General features: G+C 35.7%; 1 protein-coding gene across 5 annotated transcripts in view; it reads left to right on the top strand.

Annotated features, from left to right (window-relative positions):
- Window positions 1–22,113, top strand: part of LOC110833691 (CD109 antigen) — a 41,242-nt gene that overhangs the window by 4,847 nt on the left and 14,282 nt on the right. For 2 of the 5 annotated variants that reach the window (XR_002544281.2, XM_022072063.2), the window contains exons 2-20: window positions 5,109–5,301; window positions 5,593–5,761; window positions 6,251–6,321; window positions 7,176–7,227; window positions 7,614–7,744; window positions 7,846–8,022; window positions 8,936–9,160; window positions 10,987–11,463; window positions 12,072–12,266; window positions 12,770–12,957; window positions 13,053–13,213; window positions 14,263–14,376; window positions 15,093–15,151; window positions 15,905–16,075; window positions 16,163–16,393; window positions 17,805–17,936; window positions 18,598–18,766; window positions 19,446–19,710; window positions 21,718–21,904. Coding sequence is in view for 4 of the 5 variants with exons in the window: in XM_022072063.2 (XP_021927755.1) it covers window positions 5,109–5,301; window positions 5,593–5,761; window positions 6,251–6,321; window positions 7,176–7,227; window positions 7,614–7,744; window positions 7,846–8,022; window positions 8,936–9,160; window positions 10,987–11,463; window positions 12,072–12,266; window positions 12,770–12,957; window positions 13,053–13,213; window positions 14,263–14,376; window positions 15,093–15,151; window positions 15,905–16,075; window positions 16,163–16,393; window positions 17,805–17,936; window positions 18,598–18,766; window positions 19,446–19,710; window positions 21,718–21,904 (3,367 nt within the window). In the remaining variant the exon portion in view is untranslated. Of the gene's footprint in view, window positions 1–5,108; window positions 5,302–5,592; window positions 5,762–6,250; window positions 6,322–7,175; window positions 7,228–7,613; window positions 7,752–7,845; window positions 8,023–8,935; window positions 9,161–10,986; window positions 11,464–12,071; window positions 12,267–12,769; window positions 12,958–13,052; window positions 13,214–14,262; window positions 14,377–15,092; window positions 15,152–15,904; window positions 16,076–16,162; window positions 16,394–17,804; window positions 17,937–18,597; window positions 18,767–19,445; window positions 19,711–21,717; window positions 21,905–22,113 lie in introns of those variants that run through there. The other 3 variants (XM_087355218.1, XM_087355221.1, XM_022072064.1) reach the window with 3 other exon arrangements.

Below are 22,113 nucleotides of genomic sequence, written 5' to 3'. Positions count from 1 at the left end.
GACGCATCATGACAACGCGCCAGCGCACACCGCCCTCAAAGTTCGGCAGTTTTTGGCCTCAAACACCATGACCGTCATCCCGCACCCTCCTTATTCGCCGGATTTAGCTCCGTGTGACTTCTTCCTCTTCCCAAAGATGAAAATTCAGCTAAAGGGAAGGAGATTTGAGACGATAGAAGAGATTTAGGCAGAATCGCAGATGGTGCTTGACAGGCTGACAAAGAAAGATTTGCAGGGATGCTTCCAGGCTTGGCAGCGGCGCTGGGATCGTTGTGTTCACTCCCAGGGGAACTACTTCGAGGGTGATGGATGAATTTAATACCTGAGATAAGTTTACGGGTTTTTATAGGCGCAGTCTAGAAACTTTCCGATCGCACCTCGTATGATTAGCTGTAACTCGTCTTCTACTAAGGAGATTGTTGGTTCGATTCTCAACAGGGGTATGCGTTTACGTTTGACACGAGGACATTTAAGAACCAACAAACCAACCATGCAGCTGCAATCCTCCTGTTCCAGGAAAGGAGACTTCAATTAAGACATGGTAAATTATACCATAACGCGAGAAGGTTGTAGTGCCGTGTAGTCTGACAGAAGTTTACCAATGTTTCAGAGGTCCTTGCTGCTTCTATTACCAGATCCCTGTGATGATGGAGGCATGAAGGACCTTTGAAACGTTGGTAAACATCTACCAAACTACACGGCGCTACAATCCAGAAGACAGCCATCTTTGATCTCACCGCCGTAAAAACGTCAAATCCTACATTCCATAACATGTACGAACATTCATTACTGTAAAACATCCAAGCATTGTTTAATTTCGCTGAAGAACTGTAATAGATTAATGTTTGATAGTTCTTAATAGGGCTGTGGAGTCGGGACTAAAATCTCCGACTCCGACTCCTTCATAAAAGCTTAATATGTGTTATTAAGGGTAAACGTACTAAAATGGTAAATGGCGCCATAAGAGATTTTCTCACCACCACGTGAATCATCAGCCTACTTTTTAGACTTATAACATATATTTAAACGTACGTCTAATGTTTATTGCAGAAAAGATTAGTAGACAGTCTGTATTCTTAAGGTACCGGAGCAAAAGTTACAAAGAATTATTCCCACACCACGTGGCTCAACGCGTCGTTGAATCTCCCTAAGTGTTAGGCCGCCGGCAGCTCACACGGTATAGAAATTGTTCTTAAGATTTTATATCGAGGTCGGAGTCGGAGAAGGTACATTTCTACCGACTCCGACTCCACAGTCCTGGTTCTTAACATTTCATCTTACCCATTGTGCATCTGGCTGCACCATGTGTTGTACCAATTTCTCCCCCTAGCAGGATTCTTGGTGTTAAATTTACGTAGAACAAAGAGACCGTGATTTTGTACAAAACTGTAGTGTCCTTCAGATTGGTCAGGAAGCCACAATAAAAGAGTCTTCTAATGATGCCCTCTTTGTCTTTAGGCTCCAACAGAGCGGTGTTCAATGTTTTCATTCAACTGCTTTTACGCTCATGTAATTGTTTAATGACGCGTGAGACAGAAGAATAGGTTGCACAATATCTAAACAGGGAAAGGCAAAATGACAGACCTTGAAAAAGAAAAAGAAATACCAGATTTACTCATAACTATGAATGCCTGTATGTTTAAGTAAGAAGCAATTCTGAAGTCGCTAGCAGAATTTGAATTAGCGGTATCAGGTATATTCGAAATAGAAGTTCATGACAACCACATTTAAGGGGGTTAATAATACTTACTTCTGTACACGGATTTTGCACTGATGTTAATGTTGAATGTAGTATAGTTCAATCTATTTAGAGTCCTTAGTAGTGTAAAACTTCAGAATTTCACGTTTGACGCCAAAATATGAACAAGAATAAAATAAGGAAGGAGACTCATAGGAGCCCTCAACCCAATATTATGGGACAAAAACACCACAAAAAGAACGAAAGTGAGAATATATAAATCGATGATACAAAGCGTGGCTCTATATGGAGCAGAAATTTGGCAACTTTCGGAACAACAAAAAAAGATTTCCTAAGAAGAGCGGCTGGAATATCCAGGAGAGAGAGAGTGAGAAATCATGAGGGCGGACAGAGATATAATTGAAGAGATAGAGAAAAGACAACTGATTTGATATGGACACGTGCAAAGGATGGAGGAGGAAAGGTTACCAAAAAAGACTATGGAATGACAACCAAAAGAGAGAAGGAAGGCCGAGACCAGGATGAAACGACGGAATTACAAGAACCATGATAGAGTGGAAACTACCTCCGGAAGGATGGGAAAATAGAGAAGAATGGAAGAAATTATTGGGCACCGGAAGACCGAAGTAACGGTCAAGAAACGGAAGAAGAAGAATAAGAAGCGTAGGAAAACGAAAGATTGTGACAGTCAGTGGCTGGGATCTAAACGGAGTCGAAATGGAATGTCGATGGTTACGTTGACGTCTAATGCCTCGAAAATGTATACTAAAATCTTGAGTACATGAAGATACTCAATCTTGGGAACCCTACTTAATGCTACTCTTGGTTATCACAATGCCCCAATTCATTCTGAGTGACTTTTCAGTGTAATCTACCAGGATGTCACTAGAATTTTGTCTAGAGAATGTTTTAGTCTGTTGTAGTAAGCAAGTCATTTATTTCTGCGAGTCATGTTGCTTTTGGCGAATCAGGAAACCACGACCCACGTGTAATTGACTTTCTAGCTTCAGATGATTAGTTGCTTACATGACCATTTTACTTCATAAACGTACAAATTTCTACCTGCGTTAAAATATTTAACGTTCCTTTCTTCCACAAAAGGAAAGAGGAAAAAACAAAATTAATACATTTAAAAATTACATAAACAGATTCTTTAGCCCTGAAAGGGATATTGCACTCTTCTGCGATTATTTTCTCGGCGAAATTCCACGGCAAGTCGTTCTCAACTGTTTTTCAGTGTTACTTCCCCACTCCATTTCGTAGCTGCGTGCCATTGGTGGTTTCGGGGAATGCTGTCTTAATACAGGTGTCCCAAAAAGATGTATACACCATTCAACAAACGAAATATAGACATTTTAATAAACTAAACCATTACATACAGCAGCATTGTCATTTGGTGAATCAGCGAATCTAGTGTAGGTGTTCGAAATGATCACCGTTAGGTTCCTTCGTAAACACAACACATGGAGATTGATAACAAGGTCAAGATTACGTATTATGTGTTTATACCTTTTTTGGAACATTCTGTAGATATTCTGGATGGCGTTGATTAATTGTAAGTGTTCATTTACGTCATTGAATGCAAATGATCTTTTTATATGTTTAGAAGTGGAGTAAAAATTTAATTCCATTTTTATTTTATTATTTAAATTGTAATTGCATCTCGGTATAATGAGGATTTTTGTGTGCCCTGTAAGATTTGTATTTGTCACTGGTCTTGATAATTTTTTATAAGTACGAATTTACTGTTACCATATACTATACTCCATAGTTATTACATATTGTTCTATCGTTAACCAAGTTAATGAAACGAACGTAGTGGCCGAGTGGTTAGCTCTCCTGCTCGATATTCGGGTGGTACCGTGTTCAATATTAGCCAGCAGATAGGACATCTTAAGACTGGTTGTGGTTTTCCTCAGATCATCCAGGAAAATGCTGGGATTATATCTTAAATAAGAAGACGACCTATTCATTTATACGCTTTCCAGTTCACTACTCATTAAAAAGGCTGTTATTCGACGCTTATAGCGTGGGCTACTGACAGCGTCACTAAAAAGCCACACGCAAAATAAAGAGCAGCAGGAATATTGCACTGTGTATGTAATCAATCCGTTCCAGCCTGTTTCTCCCAAACGACGCGTCATAAAGATGACAAAAACTAGAAATGTTCGTCTAGGAGAGAGCTCCAGGAAAAATTCGACGTTTTTCCTATTTCGAAAATTTGGCACGTGGATGACTAAGAACCTTGTAGCCTAGAGCGGCACGTCATAGAAGAACGATCCTTTTTGGGAGATAACTAGGGAGAAGTTTATACTGTATCATTTTCGAGAATAAGGCATAAGGTTGCCCAAGACTTATACAACAGCGCGTAGTAGAAAAACGGTGACAAACTAAAAAAAACATCTTGCTCTTAACCGGCAAGTCGTAGAAAAATACGGGAAATTTTAGACAGTGGAGGGAGAGAGAGAAAAAAGAAAAAGAAAGAAAGAAAAGAAAGAGGAAAACCTCATGTCGTCGGAGAAACGGCAAAAATAATAATGTTCCACTTCCAGAGACAACCTCTGGAAAACTATTAATTTTTTCTATTTTTGAACATTTATTCACAGGAGTGTCCAAACTTTGTACAGCGGCACGTCACACACAAACGGTGAATACAAAAATGTTCCTCTTAGAAAAACAAACCGAGGAAAATTATTTCTTATTTTCTGTTCGTAAATACAATTTCGCACGTTATGAAGATTGGTAGGCGTTCTTCACGCTTCACGCCTATGAGCTTGTCCATGTCTGTCTGTCCCTTTCTTCCTAGGAACTAGGAAAACCTCATGACCCGGGATCATTGTTGGAATACAGTGTCCCAACAGTGGTAACCGAGGTCATTGTTGGCTCACAGTTATGCTCTTTGATTACGCTGTGATGTAAGTCGACAGTTCTTTGAGCAGTGGTTATCAACGGAGCAACCTCCTGATGTCACTGTGCGTGTTATTGCGTGAAGAATGCCCTTTGAATTTCACTGTACTCTAAAAAGTAAGTTATTAATAATGCAAGCATGAGCGCTTATGGTGTTTTTGTTAGTTATGATGTGGGAGTGAGATGTACTCACGTAAGGGGGCCCATTCTTACATTGCATCGGAACACCCAGAAACATTGCTACTGTAGATTATTTAGTTAAAATATACACCACAGAAAAATATGCTTCAAATAAATGTAATGTATTTAATGTTGCACAAAATTCTTTAATAATGAGTCCTTCTAAGAAATATGATAAATGTTTGACCTGAGAATAAATTGCGTTGTACTGCTACGACAATATCTCCCTTGACAGGCAGAGGAGAATGGATGCTAAAATGCTATTTAAGACAGGGTTTATTGGTTTAATTTATCTAAAATTAATTTGCATTAACTGTTTCAGATGCTATGTGATTGTTGCGCCTAATGTAATTCGTCCTGCAACTCTGTATGGAGTCACAGTAACTATATTGGACAACTTGGGAATGGACCATCCATTCATTTCTGTGAGGATAGAGTTAAAAAAAGACAAGGTGGAAATTACTTCAGCTACACAAAATATCCCTGTTTCAAGCACTCAGACTCTATTTATGCAGGTGATTATGTATCAAAGATATTCTTTGCAAGGAATGCGTTTAAGTTGACTAAACACAAGAATCTTGTAGCCTTGTTTATCAGTTATGATGAATTGTGAATAGGCAACACACTAACACACATGCTATAGTTGATCACACACAATTCATAATCCATATTCATTACTCTCAGATGTTGGGAAAGGCGATGTTTAAAATTGTTCATATAGTCTGTGTTTTTAAGTTTTCCACATTCTGACACTATATCTGTATCATCATCATCATCATCATCAAATTTGTTTCGAATGATTTCAGATACCTCCATCGAGTACAGCAGGTCACTACACACTGAAGGTAGAAGGAAACTACCCACACACCCATGGAGGAACTGTGTTCATGAATGAAACGGAGGTCGTTTTCTCTCCTCAGTTTCTCTCGATAGTTATACAGACTAGTCGTCCAGTTTATAAAGCAGGACAAGTTGGTGAGTAAATCTGAAAGCACTTCATAAAACATTTGGGGGCATTCTGCAGCATAAACAGTTTAAAATATTAATTTAATTTTTATTAGAGAACTATGAGATCAATTCATCACAGTTACAGAATACAATACACTTATTTTCTGTACTGTTATTGAGTTGTTTTCTTTCTTCAGATTTTGAAGACATAGGTAATGGCAGTGTATTTGATGAGTGTTAGGTAACTTATCAAGAAATAAGAAAGATTCTCTATCAGTGAGGATGAGATAGGTGGGACATGCACTGTGCATGTGGGAGATGGGAAATTTGTAGAGAAATTTTGGTTTGAAAGGGACGTGAACACAGTGACGAACCTCCAGGTACCACAAAAGGCAGGGAACTTCTTATATAGTTGAGTGTACTAATGACGTCTCAGGAATCTCTCTGCTCCATGGAGTTTATTTGTTAGTTATATTTTCTGTTTACTGTATGGTAAAGTTCTCTTGCCTGTTTTAGTTCACTTCCGAGTGCTGCTTCTTACAACTGAGTTGAAACCATTTGAAGACTCAGCAAATGTTTATATCTTGGTAAGTTGAAAAATATAGTGATGGTTTTTGTAAAATGTATGTATGTAATTTGAGATTTTAGTGTTAGCTTTGTTTATTGTTTGGAAATACCAAGTGAGATGGGTTTTATCAACTTGGCATGACATGTCCTTAGTTGGTACATAAAATTCTGGTTATGGATGGTTGCTCCAAACATGTTGAACAGGCTGTCACAACCCTTCTACAAGGAGTGGTCCTCCAGCTTTGGGGTTGGGCAGGGGGCTAACAGCCCCTTGTTGTAAGAATTTAGCGTGTTATAAAATGCTACGCAGCTTCAGATTTGAAGAGACCGCTTGGAAGACCTAGGCTTAGATGCATGGATAGTATTAAAATGGATCATAAAGTACAAGGATATGAGGGTGTGGACTGGATTTGAAATAAGTCTTGTTTTGTGGGAATAATATGAGTTATAAATGCTTGAAAATAAAGTGCTCAAGGAAATATCTGGAACTATAATAGATGAAGTAAGTATTTCAGATTTATATTTTGTATAATGGGGAACTTTGTGAATTCTACACAACACCCAATATTGTTAGTGTATGAACTGTAGGTCACAGTTTGCTTTGGACATAGGCCGGATGAGGGAGACTAAATAAATATGTATACAAAATTAGCAAATTTGAATTGGGCAGGTAAGAGGTTTGGCCAGTTTGAATATAAATATTACACTCCTCAGTCTTGGTTATAATGTTGCAGCTGTCAGAAACTAGTCATATTATGGGAATACAGTTTTATACCAATATTGCTATAAAAGAATTAATGAAAATGCAAGAATTTGAATATGCTGGAAAGAGCATGAAAATAGGTTTTTCATGTCCGATATTTGTTTGTTTCAGAATTCTGATGGTTTAATCATGAGAAGATGGGTTTCAATTCAGATAAACAATGGTAAGTTCTTATTTCTCATTGCCTTCATACAAGTGGGAGTATCAGAATACATTATGTGCAATAGAAGTAGATTCCTTCATGTCACTGGTTTGACTGAGGTCAGGTAATTCTCTTAGACCGTAGTTAGGGACGTTTGCAATAAAGAAGCACCCGCTTGCCTAAAGTCCTGTTAATATTTAATGCATCCTGTAGTACATACCATTGAATGATTTTAAAATGTCAGTGTATAATCGGTGATACAAAGCCCTTTTTATTCTCTCAGATCCTTTTGTTTATTGTACATGAAACTGTTCACACATCTGGATTAAAAGTCAGAGTCACTGTAATACATAAAATTTCTTTATTTCTATTATGCCATTAATAATTACACAGAATCTTTATTTTAGGTGTCATAAGTCACAAATTTACTTTGCCGCAGCTTATAAATGATGGCTTTTGGAAGATTCGTGTTGAAGCTTTGGGTCAGATAGAAGATCAGAATATTAGAGTAGAAAACTATTTCAGTCCTTTGTTCGAGGTATGAGGTACAGTATTGGCTTTCTTATACTATTTTGGAGTGTTATAATAAAGATTTCAGTAAAGAACTTAGCCTGATATGAGTAAATAAAATGTTTATAGGTACATGTCTCCTTGCCAGCATACACCTTGGACACAGAGAAGTATGTTAGTGCTAGCATTTCTGCTCGCTCAGCAATGGAAAGAATAGCTAGAGGCAATGCAACATTTAGGATGTATGGCAAATATTTAAAGCAAAATGACAGTCAGAAGCTGATTTGGGAAGATAAAACATCTATGGTGAGTTGGAAATAATCAGTACACCAGTGCATGAGTCTGCACAAAGAGAAGGTGCAAAATGAAACTTCACTGCAATAGCACATCTTAAACAAATTAACATCTGTCAGGTGGTTACTGTCATTATTTTCACAATTTAGATACTTATACTGAAAAGAATTGGTAGAATAATTTCTTGGTAGCAAGTAGGAAAATAGTAATTATTTAACATTGAAGTCACGTGTGAAACAGTAATTTCAACTCCAGTGGAATTCACTTATGTACATGCAATCTCTTGCATGCATGGGTCACCTGTCTCCTAGTATTGTGGCATTCAATGTTTCTGGTTTGATCTCTGAGTAAATAAATTAATTTATAAAGACATAAAAGACTGTCAGAAAAAATTCTGTAATATTATTCATGTCTTCAGCTCAGAGGAGGTGAGGTATTATATTCATTGCAACTAATTAGTTAAGCAGGTGAAGGAGACAGGTTTTCACATCTCAGTCAAAAATAAGACATTATCAGAACAGAAGAAAAGAAAAAAATTGACATATAATATACAGACTCCTGTGACAATATGTTTTGAGAACCATAACTACCAAAATGTCTTTAAAGTTGTAATAGACATATTTTTCGGTCATTTTATGCATTAACATTGAATAGTGAACAACAAGGACTGTGTCTTAAAGGAGTTTTTCACAGGTCTCTTTGCTTACAGATATTTGTGTTATAAGGGCTTCATTGTATTTCAGAATGAACCTTTGTCCTCCCTGCTGGTTTGTCTCAATTTGCTGACCATTTGTAACTTCATCTATCATGTTCATAAATGCATAGGATTCATACAGACCTTTGGGTTTATGTAATTTCAAATTAAAATATTTTATTTTTTTGTTTTTCATCACAACTTGACCGAATAACATTTGTGCTGTTGCAGAAAAATGGAAAACATGATGTGCTGATACCTATGGATCTTGTGGAAAGTATTTTGGGTTCTCTGAAAGGCATAGTGTTACGTTTGGAAGCAGAAGTCACAGAATACCTGTATGGGGAGACAATGATGGGCTTCAGCCACACACGCATCATCAGTGGTTTAATTAACTTGTATTTCCTTGGAGCATCACCAATGATCTTCAAACCAGGAATGTTGTTTGAAGGGCATGTATGTCAGTTTATAAGGATAGGCAACTTTATTTATTATTATAAAGAAACAAAAATAAATATTTCATTAGCGTATATCCATTTAGTGAGGATAACTTATTCCTGTATTGTAGCACAGAACAGGTTTGTATATGTGGTGCTTATGGAAGGGTTTTGGAACTCACGTGTGGACAGTAAATAATGATATTGTCTGTACAGGCAGGCAGAAACTATTGCTTAGTTTGAACAATAGTGAAGGAAGGAGAATATAGTAAGAAAAAAAATTAGTTCATAAGTAAACAAATGAACATGTCCATATGTGATCATGACACCTTGAGTATCTGAGCATCTCATACACTTATCAAAATTTCATCTCTCTTTTACAGTGGAGACCAAATTTTCCAATCCAAAAGTTTGGTTGTTTATAAGTGACTTATATAAGGTTACCTACTTCATTAAAATGAAACATATTCTGTTCGGGAATGTCCTAAGATCAGGAATGTCTTAATGTTTTAGACAGAGATTATTGTTTGTTCCACTTCCAGCTTACAAGAAAATATCACTCAAACACGAGCTGATACTGATGTAAATACAAGATGGTTACATTAAAATAAGAATCCCTGCAAATGACTATTAATGATACATTTTAGCAAGGATCCATAGTGTATTGCATAGTGCATAGTCCATAGCAACATTTCATAAGAATTTATTCAGCTATTCTAGTATTATTGCATGTGAATGGATGGCCATGATGAAGTAAATGGCCACTTGTGAGTTTTTAAGTATGTCTCAAGATAATAGAAATTAATAGAAATTCTCCACGCTGATTGGTAACATATACACTATTTGCTATTCTGTGCTTGCTTGATTTGTGCAAGAATTTGGATTAATTTAAAGAAGTACAGTTATACTGTGATTTACACAGTGACTGCATTCTTGGAAAATGGAGTATAAAGTAAAAATACATGATTGTAGGATTGAAAGACTTTTTTCCAACCGTCTGTCATCAACAGAGGTTATGTTTCAATTGTAAATTTGGCAGTTATGATATTTTTGTCTATTTAAAAAAGAGTAACATTGTAATAACAGAACATATATTCAGGTATATAAATATGTTATATAATGAATTTATAATGACGAACTTAAAAATTTATACTCCTCCCCAGTATTGTCAGGGTGATTAAGTCAAAAAGAATGAGATGGGCGGGGCATGTAGCGCCCTTGGATGGGACGAGGTGTGCACCAGGTATTGGTTAGGAAGCCTGAGGGGAAGAGAACGCTGGGGAGACCTAGACGTAGATGGGAGGATAATGTCAGGCGGGATCTATGGGAGATAGAAGCTGAAGGAGGCTGGATTTTCATGGCCCAGGACAGTGTCCGGTGGAGGGCTTTGGTTAATTCGGTGATGAACCTTCGGGTTCGGTAAGTCATCTAGTTAGTTGGTTAGTTATATAATGAATCTGCATTGGAGTATATTATTAATATAATATAATACTGGTTTTTACCAAAAATGCTTTTGAAAATCATGTAAGGGTTTATAGACCCATGTTATATTAAGGGTGTCAAGGGACAGCTTTAACACTTGCATTTTAAGTTTGGCATGTTAAAAGGTAATCAAATTATAAGTGAAAACAACAAATAAGACATAATTGTCTTGAGCAGGATGATTATTCCCACAGTATATCTGATTCTGCAGTACCACAAAGGACTACAGTTCACTTATACAGAGTTCCATTGCACACATCTGTTACTTATGGCTAAACTGAATTATATTTATGTTTCAGGTATTCAAGAAACATAATCTGAGAATATTTTATTGACATTTCTGTATAATTTCTGTATGTTCAGGTGATTGTTGCATACAGTGATGGTGAGCGTCTCTCTGGTGAGACATTGGCTCAGTCAACATTAAGAATTGAGATTCTTGCTCAGTTTGAGAGTGGCAGTACTGTCAGTCTTCCTGATATAGTGGCTCTGCCAGTGCAAAAACAGTTTATATCAACTGATTTAGAAGATAATGAATGGAACGGTGGCAGGAGTTATGGAACCGAATATGCTGATGTTCTTTCAATGGAACGATACTGGGAGGAAGGAATTTTGTACTTCAAATTTGATGTTCCACCCAAAGTATCAGAGTTAACTCTGAGAGCTTTCTATGAAGATGCAGAGGGAGGTAATGTGCAGGCTAAAATGAAAGCCACTCAACATTACTCTCCAAACAAGAAATATATGAGTGTACGATCAAGCTCCACTAATGCAGAAGTAGGGGAATTTGCTGTGTTCCATGTGAAGACAAATTTTATTCTTCAGTCTTTTCAGTATGTGGTAAGATGATGTTAAATATTGTGTTTTTAAAAGATTTGGCATTCATGAAAAATGTTTTTCCTATTTTTTATCCTTCCAACTTGATGAGATTGACAGATCCTCAAATTGAGCTATGCACTGATAAAAAATCAGTTATGTACATTATCTATCAGAGATTATTTCTAGTTATTGTTTATATTCTGGGAACCATGATAGCTCAAGTCAGTGAAATGACAGTTTTGACAGATTTCAGCTTGATTCCCAGTTGGTGTACTAGTATTGGGATTTTTGTCTTTTCCATATCTGTTCAAAATGGCTCTGAGGGTTTCTTTCCTGGATTAAAAGTGATAGGAACATAGAAGTGGACACTATCCTCTAGCTAGTGCTTCATATAAAATTGTATGGAGCTTATCACCACACTCCCTTATTGCCTTTATGGAACTGGTGCTACAGCACAAGGATGGCTTTACAATATTTACATTCCATAATGTAATATTTAGTACAAGAATTAAAAAATAAAGCATCATATCTGCTATTTGCATTAAAAACTTGAAATACATAAGTAATTTAAAATTATTTTTAGAGTGTCTCAAGAAATTTAATTTAAATGATGTGATTATTATTTATAGGTACTTACTAAAGGTCTTCTCTTGTTTGCTGACAAGCAGACTGTGGAAAGTCCTGGTTCTACAACTACTTTTGCTCTGCCCATAGACCAAAATATGGCCCCAGGCTTCACACTTCTTGTTTACCATGTGACACTGCATGCAGAACTTATTGCAGACAGTATGTTTATTCCAGTCATAGGTTTTAATGGGTATGAGGTAAGATAGAGAGATTTCTTGCATTGAAGTATACACAACTATAATTTTACACAGAGGGAATGTGTTTGGGAACAGAACGCTGAAGACATTATTTGAATCTACATAGTTACAGTACTCACATCATAATTAATTAGATCACAAATAAATAAAACAAGAAAGAAAGAGAATGTATCAGGAAGCTACAGAAAATTACATAATATGTATTCTTCACGTAATACTATTATTATAAAGGTGCTTAATTAAAAAAGGGTGAGATGGTCAAGATGTTTAGCATACATGGAGGAAATAAGAATGCAAACAAAATTTTGGCCAGGAAATATTGAGAGAAGATACTGCTTGGTGTTTTCATGAGTCCAAAGATGGCTTGTCTTCTGGGTTGTGGTGCTGTGTAGCCTGGTAGAAGTTCACTAACATTTCATAAGTCCTTGCTGCTTCCATCATCAAGATGATGAGCTTAGACTACATAATTAAATACAATTTAGCTGGTATATTTTTTTCTGTAGATAACTCTTGAAGTGAATCAGGGCAAAGACCATACGAAAAAGACAGCACAAGCTATAATGACTGCCAATGCTGGAGCTTTTATGGGAATAAATTCAATGAGAAGCACTTTGTATTTCATGCAAGCGGGGAATGATATTAGCAGATCTCGTATCACAGAGAGCTTCTTTGCATTTGAAAACTTCACAAGGTATGTTTTTTAATACAGTAATTTCGAATCATTACAAACTAATGTTTCTTATCGTGAGTTTACTTTTCATGTTTCTTTTTTATTTTTGTTTTCAGATCAGAACCAAAAGTAAAGTGGAGATCAAGGCAAGGCTTAATTCCTGATGAGGTCTCATATTTTCCAAGCATGAGCTATGGACTGAATAGCTATGAGACATTAAGATTTTCTGGTGTAGTTGTTTTAACAGATGCATACTTACCAATTAGAGAATTAGCTGGTAAGCAATAATATTTGTTTTAACTAAACAAGCAGATTTAATAGCTGAATATCTGTGTCATAGTTCAGGTTTCAATTCCTTCTTGGTAACAGATCCTTAACCCTTTAAAGTCCACTACTATTATTACTCTATTTGCCTTTCCTAGTATTTGACAGAAGTAACTGAGGAAAACCTTAGTTTTGATTGCTGGATTGTGGGCTGAGAATCAGAAACTAGAACCTCCTGCATACAAAGTAGGAGTGCTGATCTCTTAACTACAGTGATCAGTAAAAGACTTAATGTTTACCATTTGGAATGAAGTCATAAACTCTTGTAAACTAGAATAAATGTGTAATGAAAGGAAGTACCCTTTATGATAACCTCTGCTTCCACTTACTAACTACTCTATGGTGCAGGAAATTCTTTGAAAAGTAGAATGTGTGCTCAGATTATCAAAGAATAGCCCACTTTCTTTATGGAGCACGAAGGTTCATCACTGTTCACAAAAGCCTGCCACTGTACCCTATCCTGAGCTATATGCATCGAGTTCATTCCATCAATTCCTATCTCCCTAAGGTCCATCTTAATGTTATCCTCCCACATATGATTAGGCCTTCCCAGCTCTGATTTTCTTGGACTTTAATGATGGAATATTCTAAGGTGGAACTGAAAAGTAGTGGTGATAGAACATCTCTCTGTTTCAGGGCATTTTGTGTTTGCTATGTTGGAAACTATTTACTCTTGAGTCAGAGTTAGTTGTACTAGTAGATAAGTTCTGTTCATTCACTGTCAATCCACATATATATGAATTATGCTTCTTACAAGAATGGATGACAAATCTCAATCATGTTTTTGGAAGTTGATCATGATGTGAATATTTTCTGGCCAACATGTTTCGATTAAAATGTAATTGAACAAAACTAGTGTTCATGAGCAAACCAAGATGCTGTAACACATAGTTGGTTGTAGATATTACATTGACTTTAATGGAATATTTTTCAGTATGTACTGTTGATATTGTTTTACACTTCATTATTATATGTTCATAACCATACACAATTTATTTGCAGATACTTGTAGAGGAAAGGAAGGTTATAAACCATGTTTTAGTGAAGGATGCTTCTTGACAATTAAGATGTGTGATGGCTATAATGACTGTGAAGATTGGTCTGATGAAAGTGACTGTAAGTGTACATTACAGCATATGAAATTTGTGGTTTGTATGGTGGTGAAAATGACAGTATTGGTCTTCTGGATTGTAGAAAAATTCACCTCTATACACAAATAACAGCATTACAACCCAGAAGACAAACATGGACCCTTACATTACAGCACTTTTTACTGTCAGTTCCTGTTAACTTTTGTCCCTGATCAGTCAGTAGTTATTCAGCTGTTCAGACACCTATCTGCTGTTATGGAACCTAAATATTTATTACTGTTACCATTAAACATAACTTTTATATACACTGGGAAACCAAAAAATTTGTGCGACTCGCTGTATTGCGATATTCGCTTTATTGCGGTGGTCTGGAACTGAACCTGCAATATCTCTTAGGTATGCCTTTATTGGACTTTGTCTTAAACCAGATCCTGACAACTTATTGCCACAATTTCCAATTTAATACTACTTTCATTCTGCATATTGGTATAAATAGTGTTCACTTTCCATCAAATAAAAAGTGTGTGTGCACGCATGCACACACAATCTGGTATACTATCTGTACCAGTTGTATTGGTGATCAAGAAGTGTTAATTAAGGTTAGCAAATTAAGCTTTATATCAAACACTGAAATGTTAGTGGTTTGTTCTGTATTAGCCAAAATATTAACACATTTAATTTTAAATAATGTATTTTATGTGAATGTAAAAATGTACTGTTCATGCTCATGGTGTGTTGCAGGTTCTTTGCAAGATGATGACCAATATAAATACAGGATTTTGAGAATGAGTCGATCTGATGTAAGCAGAGTTTACATTTTTGGTTTTATGTTACATGCAGAGTGCAGACTCATATTTGTACTTGTTCATCTTTCCATAGTTGTGCTTTGAGCTGAGTGACTTATCCATGGGTGTCATAGTCTGCAGTCTTCAGATGGGGTGGCCAATATTTTAACATTTTAATCATAAATGAAAGTGTATTTTGGTGATCCACACAGAATTTAATTATTAATTACAATATTCTGATTAAAATTTAAGAACAGTTGCTTATAGTTGGTCTTACTGTACACATTTTTAATTGTTTTTATGTCATATTTTTATGCTCAGTCAAGTGGTGCAAGATACAGTTTAAAAGACTTTTAACATCTGGTCAAGGTAATTAGCATTTATAGTGTCCATTGAGAATGTAGTAATGCTAGAAAGGAAATTACCTAAGTATGGGTTCCTAGACCCAAAACATGTTTTATGTATATTAAATATTATGATGTTAAGTGATAAGCTGTCATTTATATAATTTTATAGTTTTTTTAATGATGCTTTCAATATCTGGACTATATAGCATCAGATAATAGGATTAAAGTGAGAAATGAATTGGAAAGGAGATTAAAGGAAGCGATTATGGCAGAATTTTCCTGAAGGGACTGAGGAAAATCACTAGAAACGTCAATCAGGATAACTCATCTCTGAGCTGGGATTTTAACCTAGGAAGCTAGATAATATGTTGTGTAAGATGGACAATAACAAATTCATTCATGACTCTTACATGTGGCCTAGGAGATGTATGATACTGCAGGTAATGACTGGGGTTGGAAGGAGATGAATGGAGAGTTTGGAGGGGAGGAGTTTTTCACAATGGACATGCCAGCTGTCACAGATGAATGGTACTTCACTGGTTTCACTCTTGGCAGAGTTCGAGGCTTCACCACAATTGACACGCCAATTGCAGCAAGTATTTAATTTTGCTAAGTGATGTAACTTGTTCCTGTGTAATTTTTTAACATGTAGGAAACTGTAAAAGAAATTTGTTTTCAGTTTTCCAGTACTCGGCCATTTATGATGCACATTGAAGGCCCAACTGTGTGTCATCATGGTGAACAGATTGGCTTGAGGCTGTTGCTTTTGAACAATGAGCCATATGAGATGTTTGTTGTTTTGACTCTTCATGCCTCCCCACAGTATAAATTTGTTCACGTGGAAGAAGGAGGCATTGTCACAAGTTATGGGGCAAGGCTTTCAGGAGGAGATCACCAGCATCTTGTTTACGTAAGGGGTTATGTTTAAGGAACTTACACAATGAACTGGCATAGATTAGTCAATAAATTGAATGGCTACAAATTGGATGACCAGAGTTTAGTTTGTTATGGGAACATTAAGATTATTTTCTTCATTATCACCTCATAATGGATCTGGGATCTAATAGTATCACATCTAATAAGTACCAGAGGCTCTATCACCAGGAGTAATGAGGCTGGTGTGTGGTGTTGACTACATTTATTCAGCTGTAATGATGTGAAGCTGTAAATTACTAATAACCTTGGTTTTTCATGACCACTGTGGTGAAATGACTGTTGTACATCTAAGTGTAAAAACTCTTAAAGTAGATAATTATTTATAGTGTTTATAGTTTTGTATGCTTTATTAATTCTTGATGGATTATAGAACTTATCTGTAAAGAAGTGATTTGATTACCTTTTAATTTTACATGCTTGGGAGTCTTGGTTAAGTTGAACATTTTATTTTAAAACTACCTACAATGAAATCTGTATGTATTTTTTTTAAAAAGCAAGACATTGAAGCAGTGTCATGCTTTTATAATATGATGATGAACTTTTGGATTTCTTTCTCTTGAACCGATGAGTATTTAGAGTTTTAAGAAGATTTTGCAATGGACCTAGTATTAATATGGATATAGAAGGTTAATTAATTTAGCATTAGTATAATTAAAATCAATACATTGAGTTTAAATTTTGAGAGAATCCAGAGAATTACTTCAACACTTCAAAAATGTTTTATTTATTTCGCATAAAACTGCACAATGATTAGTTTTAAAATGCCATTTAAGTAACTAAAATTCATGATTTTTTTATAATGCAAAAATTTAAAACTGAATCGTCATAATTTGTCCAATAACTTTTTAAAAATACATGTATACACTGAAATATGCAGCTGTGATGGCTGAGATTCACAGTGTGGAGTGTTTCTGCTTTTTATGTGCTGCTCATAAGGTAAAGCATTTAGAAGTCTGTCTAAGGGATGTTATGGCTTAACACAGTTTGTAACTTCACTGACCTTTCTTCTGAGAGGACAATATTTTGGTTTTTACTCTCAAACTCTTTGTGTTAATCTGATTTGAATATGGACATGATGTACATGGTTTAGATGTGAAATACAAAAAAATTATCACCTTTCAACATTTGTGATTTTGATTTCAGCATCAGATGAGCCTAATCCAGTTAAATCAGTGACATTTAGTCTTCTATTGGTATGCATGCATTCAAATAAGAGAAATTAGTCCTCTTTGGAAACTCCAAAAATATAACAGCACCTACAGAAATTTATAAAATAGCCAGTGAATCATATGTGGTGCCATTTTTGTAACATACCTTTTGCTTTTAATATCGGTATAACATATTGATATTAAAAGATATGAAAACTAGGTATTTCTCTTCTACAGTTACCTGCTGGAGAACAGTTACATGTCGATATGCCTGTGGCTCCTGTGGTGAAGCAAGGAGACGTTGCAGTAACTATTTCAGCCATGACTCAAGTTGGCGGAAGTAAACTTGTCCACAATATTACTGTACTTGTAAGTAAACATTGAAATTTGTGGCCAGTATAATCCAGATTTATGAGCCGGGATAGCTCAGTCAATATAGTGACTAGCTATGGGCTGGGTGATCAGGGTTCGATCCCCGACGGGGGCAGAGGATTTTTCCTCTAGCCTCTGCATCGAGACCGGCTCTGGGGCCCACCCAGCCTCCTGTCCAGTGGGTATCGGGGTCTTTTCCCGGGGGTAAAGCTGACCACTCACCCACATCTGGTGCTGAGGTCAAGAAAGAGTAAGAGCTATACCTCTGCTCCCCCCAAGTGCCTGCATAGGCATGTAGTGGGATGCTTTACGCTTTACTATAATCCAGATTTAATCTAAAACAGTATACAGTGTTTTCAGACCTTCCAATTATGGAATTCTTTTGATGTTGATAGTACTAAAAAAATACTACCACTTTGTAGTTTTTAAAGAGCATGCAAACATATGTTGAAAATAATATTATGACTCTGAAGCTCACTTGGAATTGCTATTCCTTTATCTTGTTTCAGTATTTTCAGATATTGGGGATGATTCAGAATCAGAGATCAGTACTTGCTATTTATTTATAGAATGTTACAAATAATTACAAATTGACAAATATAATCTGTTTAGGCTGACTAATGAGTGTTGTATTTAGAAAATGATTTTATGTTTCAAGGGTGAAGGTGCAATGATAAATAAACACACTGCAGTGTATTTGGATTTAAAAAATAAAGCACTTGTTCTGCAGTATCTGGATATATATGTGGAGGAATCCCCCATAATTCCATACCAGTCATGGAGACGCTATGTTTATGGAAGCACTAGTGGTTACATTACAGTTACTGGTAAGTGGTCAAAAATTCTTGTCTAAAATTTAAATAGGATGCATAGAAATATTATTTAATAAAGACCGAAAGTAACAATAATTCATTGCCATATATATTTTTTATATGTATAACCATCTGTTAACCCGTATTATTCTGTTATCTAATAGTGTTTATAAAATATAATGAAATCACAAATTTATATTATTTGAAAAATTTTAACTGTAATTTATGCAGTTTTTGTTGGTTCTATTGATTTTACTGATATTATAATGTATTCCTGCTAAAAATCATCTTAAGAAACAGGACTTCATGCAATATATTTCCTTAGTTGGTTGCATGTTTCTGTACTGGATAATCTCATGTTTCTAAACAATTTCCTCTCACCATGAAAATCCTTGGAAAATCAAAAAGTACTTGCTCATAATGGCTGGTTAGTATCTTTAACCTTTATCATCCATGTAATGCACTTTATGTGTGATCCAGCTATCTGTGCAGCACACCACTAAACTGTTAACCCTGAAGCTAAAGTCTGGCCAACAGCCCTGTAACATGTGGATTTAAATTCTGTATGACAAATGTTAACTAGGCTACAACTCTTCAAGTTTCTCCTAACTCATCACTTACAATTGTTGTATCACTTTTCGTTTAACTCTGTATGGTCTCCATAGCTGATACAACATTATTATATTATGCATAGGTGACATAATAGGACCAGCTTTTCCTGCAGTGCCTCTCACAGCTGGAGTTGTGTTAAGGAGAGAACTTAAGGGTACAGATGGAAGAATATTTGAACTTGCAGTTAATATATGGACCCTTCACTATCTCCGCCTCACGAATCAGTTGAAATGGGATATTTCAAAACAGGTGCTTGAAGAGGTGAATGTGATATTTGCTCAAGTAATGAAACGATTTGATAAGAAAGGCTGGTTTAAGAATTGGGACACTTCGCAACCAAGTGTCTGGTAAGCTTATTAACTTTCTAGATAAATAAATGAAATGCTATATTGTTTACTGTGTTGGCTTTTGTACCTCCTTGTATGAATAGATAATGCAGAATAATGTCTCTCTGTATCTGTCTGACTGCCTGCTATCTGCACATTTAACCTCCAAAAGTACTTAATATATTTTGATGAAGTTTTATAATGGGGAATGTTTCGAGGCAGATTTGTGATCCATAACAAGGCCCTACTTGATATGAAACTTACGATGAATTTGATTAAATTTATAAAAATGGCTCATTGTACAAAATAATCATTTGTGAAATAAAACTGTTTATCTCATTTTAGATCTGTAATTTAATTCTAAAACTATTTTGATATTGGTGTATATTTAATGAAACACATTGATAAATATTTATGCTTTTGGGGGTATTGTCTTTAATGTACTTCTTTATCCTCTGCACTTGAGAATTCTTAGTTCCTGGACTACAAGAAACCATCACAGTTGGTGCTGTACACTGTGTTATGATTGAATGTTGTTTTGTATTCCTAATTTATATTGTATTTTAGATTTCTTTTATTTCTATTCATAAATATTTTCAGTCACTATTTGTGGATATAAATAAATTATTAAAAGTAGCAGAAAGGAACCAGCTGGTCCCAGTATGAATTCTGTGTGAATGAATATTATAAACTTCTGCAGTTATAACTGTACACAAGGCTTAGAAAGGAAAATATTTTTTTCTCAGTGGCCAGTTACAGAATACTCATGGCTTGAGCATCATAAATCTTTATGGGAAGTTTGTAAACAAGTAAATTATTGAAGTGATGTTCTCAGATTTCATGAATGATGAAGAGAAATTCTGATATGCATACAATTTGAATTTCAGTAATTTTTAAAATGGAATAACAGAGATGTTCCAACAGTAGTCTTCCAAACAGTGTTAGACAATAGGGGACACAATGTTGCTCTTCTTGTTCCTTTAGGTTTCTGACTTGTTTCTGCCAAGTTGTCATAGGAATGAGTCTGTGGACTTTTTGATTTGAGAGTTAAAAATAAACTCTGTGAAATGGTTATCCCTAAATTAATCTGTGTTAAGTGGGTCCTGTGTGACCACAGCTTGACATGCCCATGCCCTCAGATTGCAAATGAAGGAGATGGAGCCTACATGTGGAGGGTACCAGAAAATCTATTAAATATGCAGTGCAGACAGCCGACAAAAGACTGTCCTCCAGTATAGTGGTTGTACAGGGAACTAACAACTTCAACTGTAAAAAGACCAGCATGTAAACAAAATGTTACACTGGACTTCAGACTTTGGAAGAAACCACTTGAGGGACTTAGGCTTATATGGGAGGATAATATTAAAATGGGTCTTAATAAAACAGGCATGAGGAAGTGGACTATTTTAATTTGGCTTAGGATAGGGACCAGTGATTAGCTCTTGTGAACACTGTAATGTATCTTTGAGTCCCACAAAGGGCTAAGTAGCTTAGTTTTTGAAGAAGAGCTCTGCTTCATGGAGTTAGTTATGACATGAATGGTGAAGATTCTTTGCTAGTACCCCAAACAATCTAATAAATTGCATTTAATTTGTTGCACGTTCCATCAACAAAAATTAGTTGTCTTTTAGTGATACTGTTAGACCAAATGGGTTGTTGTGGCAGTAGTATATCTAATTCACATTCAGGAGATAACCATTTAAAATCATAGTTAGAGACTAAATATCCTGATTTAGGTTTCTCATGGTTCTTCTCAATTCCTCCACATGAATATGAGGCTACCTCCATATGAACAGTCAACAGTCACTCTCTCCCATGGCATGTCATTCTTGATTAATGTTACAGTGGTGTCTGTATTTTATTATTTTCCTTATTTACCACAGTAAGACAATACTGCTAGTACCACCATCACCACATTCCTCCTACCCCTCATCAGTTCATCCTCTGTTCAAATAAAGTGGAAATGATATGTGAGCCTGTTTGTTTATGTAAGTATTCTCTTTTACAGAAAATTAATTTTTATTGCAGGCTCACATCATGGGTTATCCGAATTTTTAAACATGCTTCCTTTCAAGACTGGGAAAATTTATTTTATGTTGAACCACAGATTTTTACAAGAAGTATTGAATGGATTCTGCAGTTCCAAACAGAGTTGGGAAGCTTTGCAGAAACAGCATGGTATCAGAATCCATTAGATACAAAGATGCAGCACAAGGTATGTTGCTTTGCTGCATGGTATTTTAGCTGATGTGGGAACCCAGTGCTATAATGTTGTGTATACAGGTGTAAGATGTAAAGCTCCACACATTATTAACATCAGTGCTGGATTGACATGAATGGTTAACGTGATACTTGGCTGCCTTGACACCAAGAAAAAGATTACCTTTAAACATTAATAATTTAAAGTGATAAGCATAACTATAC

Source organism: Zootermopsis nevadensis, unplaced genomic scaffold, assembly GCF_977971745.1.
Source record: "Zootermopsis nevadensis isolate Lab colony 2312 unplaced genomic scaffold, Znev_1.0 Znev_ptg000002l, whole genome shotgun sequence".
In the NCBI taxonomy this organism is placed as follows: domain Eukaryota; kingdom Metazoa; phylum Arthropoda; class Insecta; order Blattodea; family Termopsidae; genus Zootermopsis; species Zootermopsis nevadensis.
The sequence above is the reverse complement of the archived record's forward strand: the minus strand, read 5'-3'. Positions and strand labels throughout refer to the sequence as shown.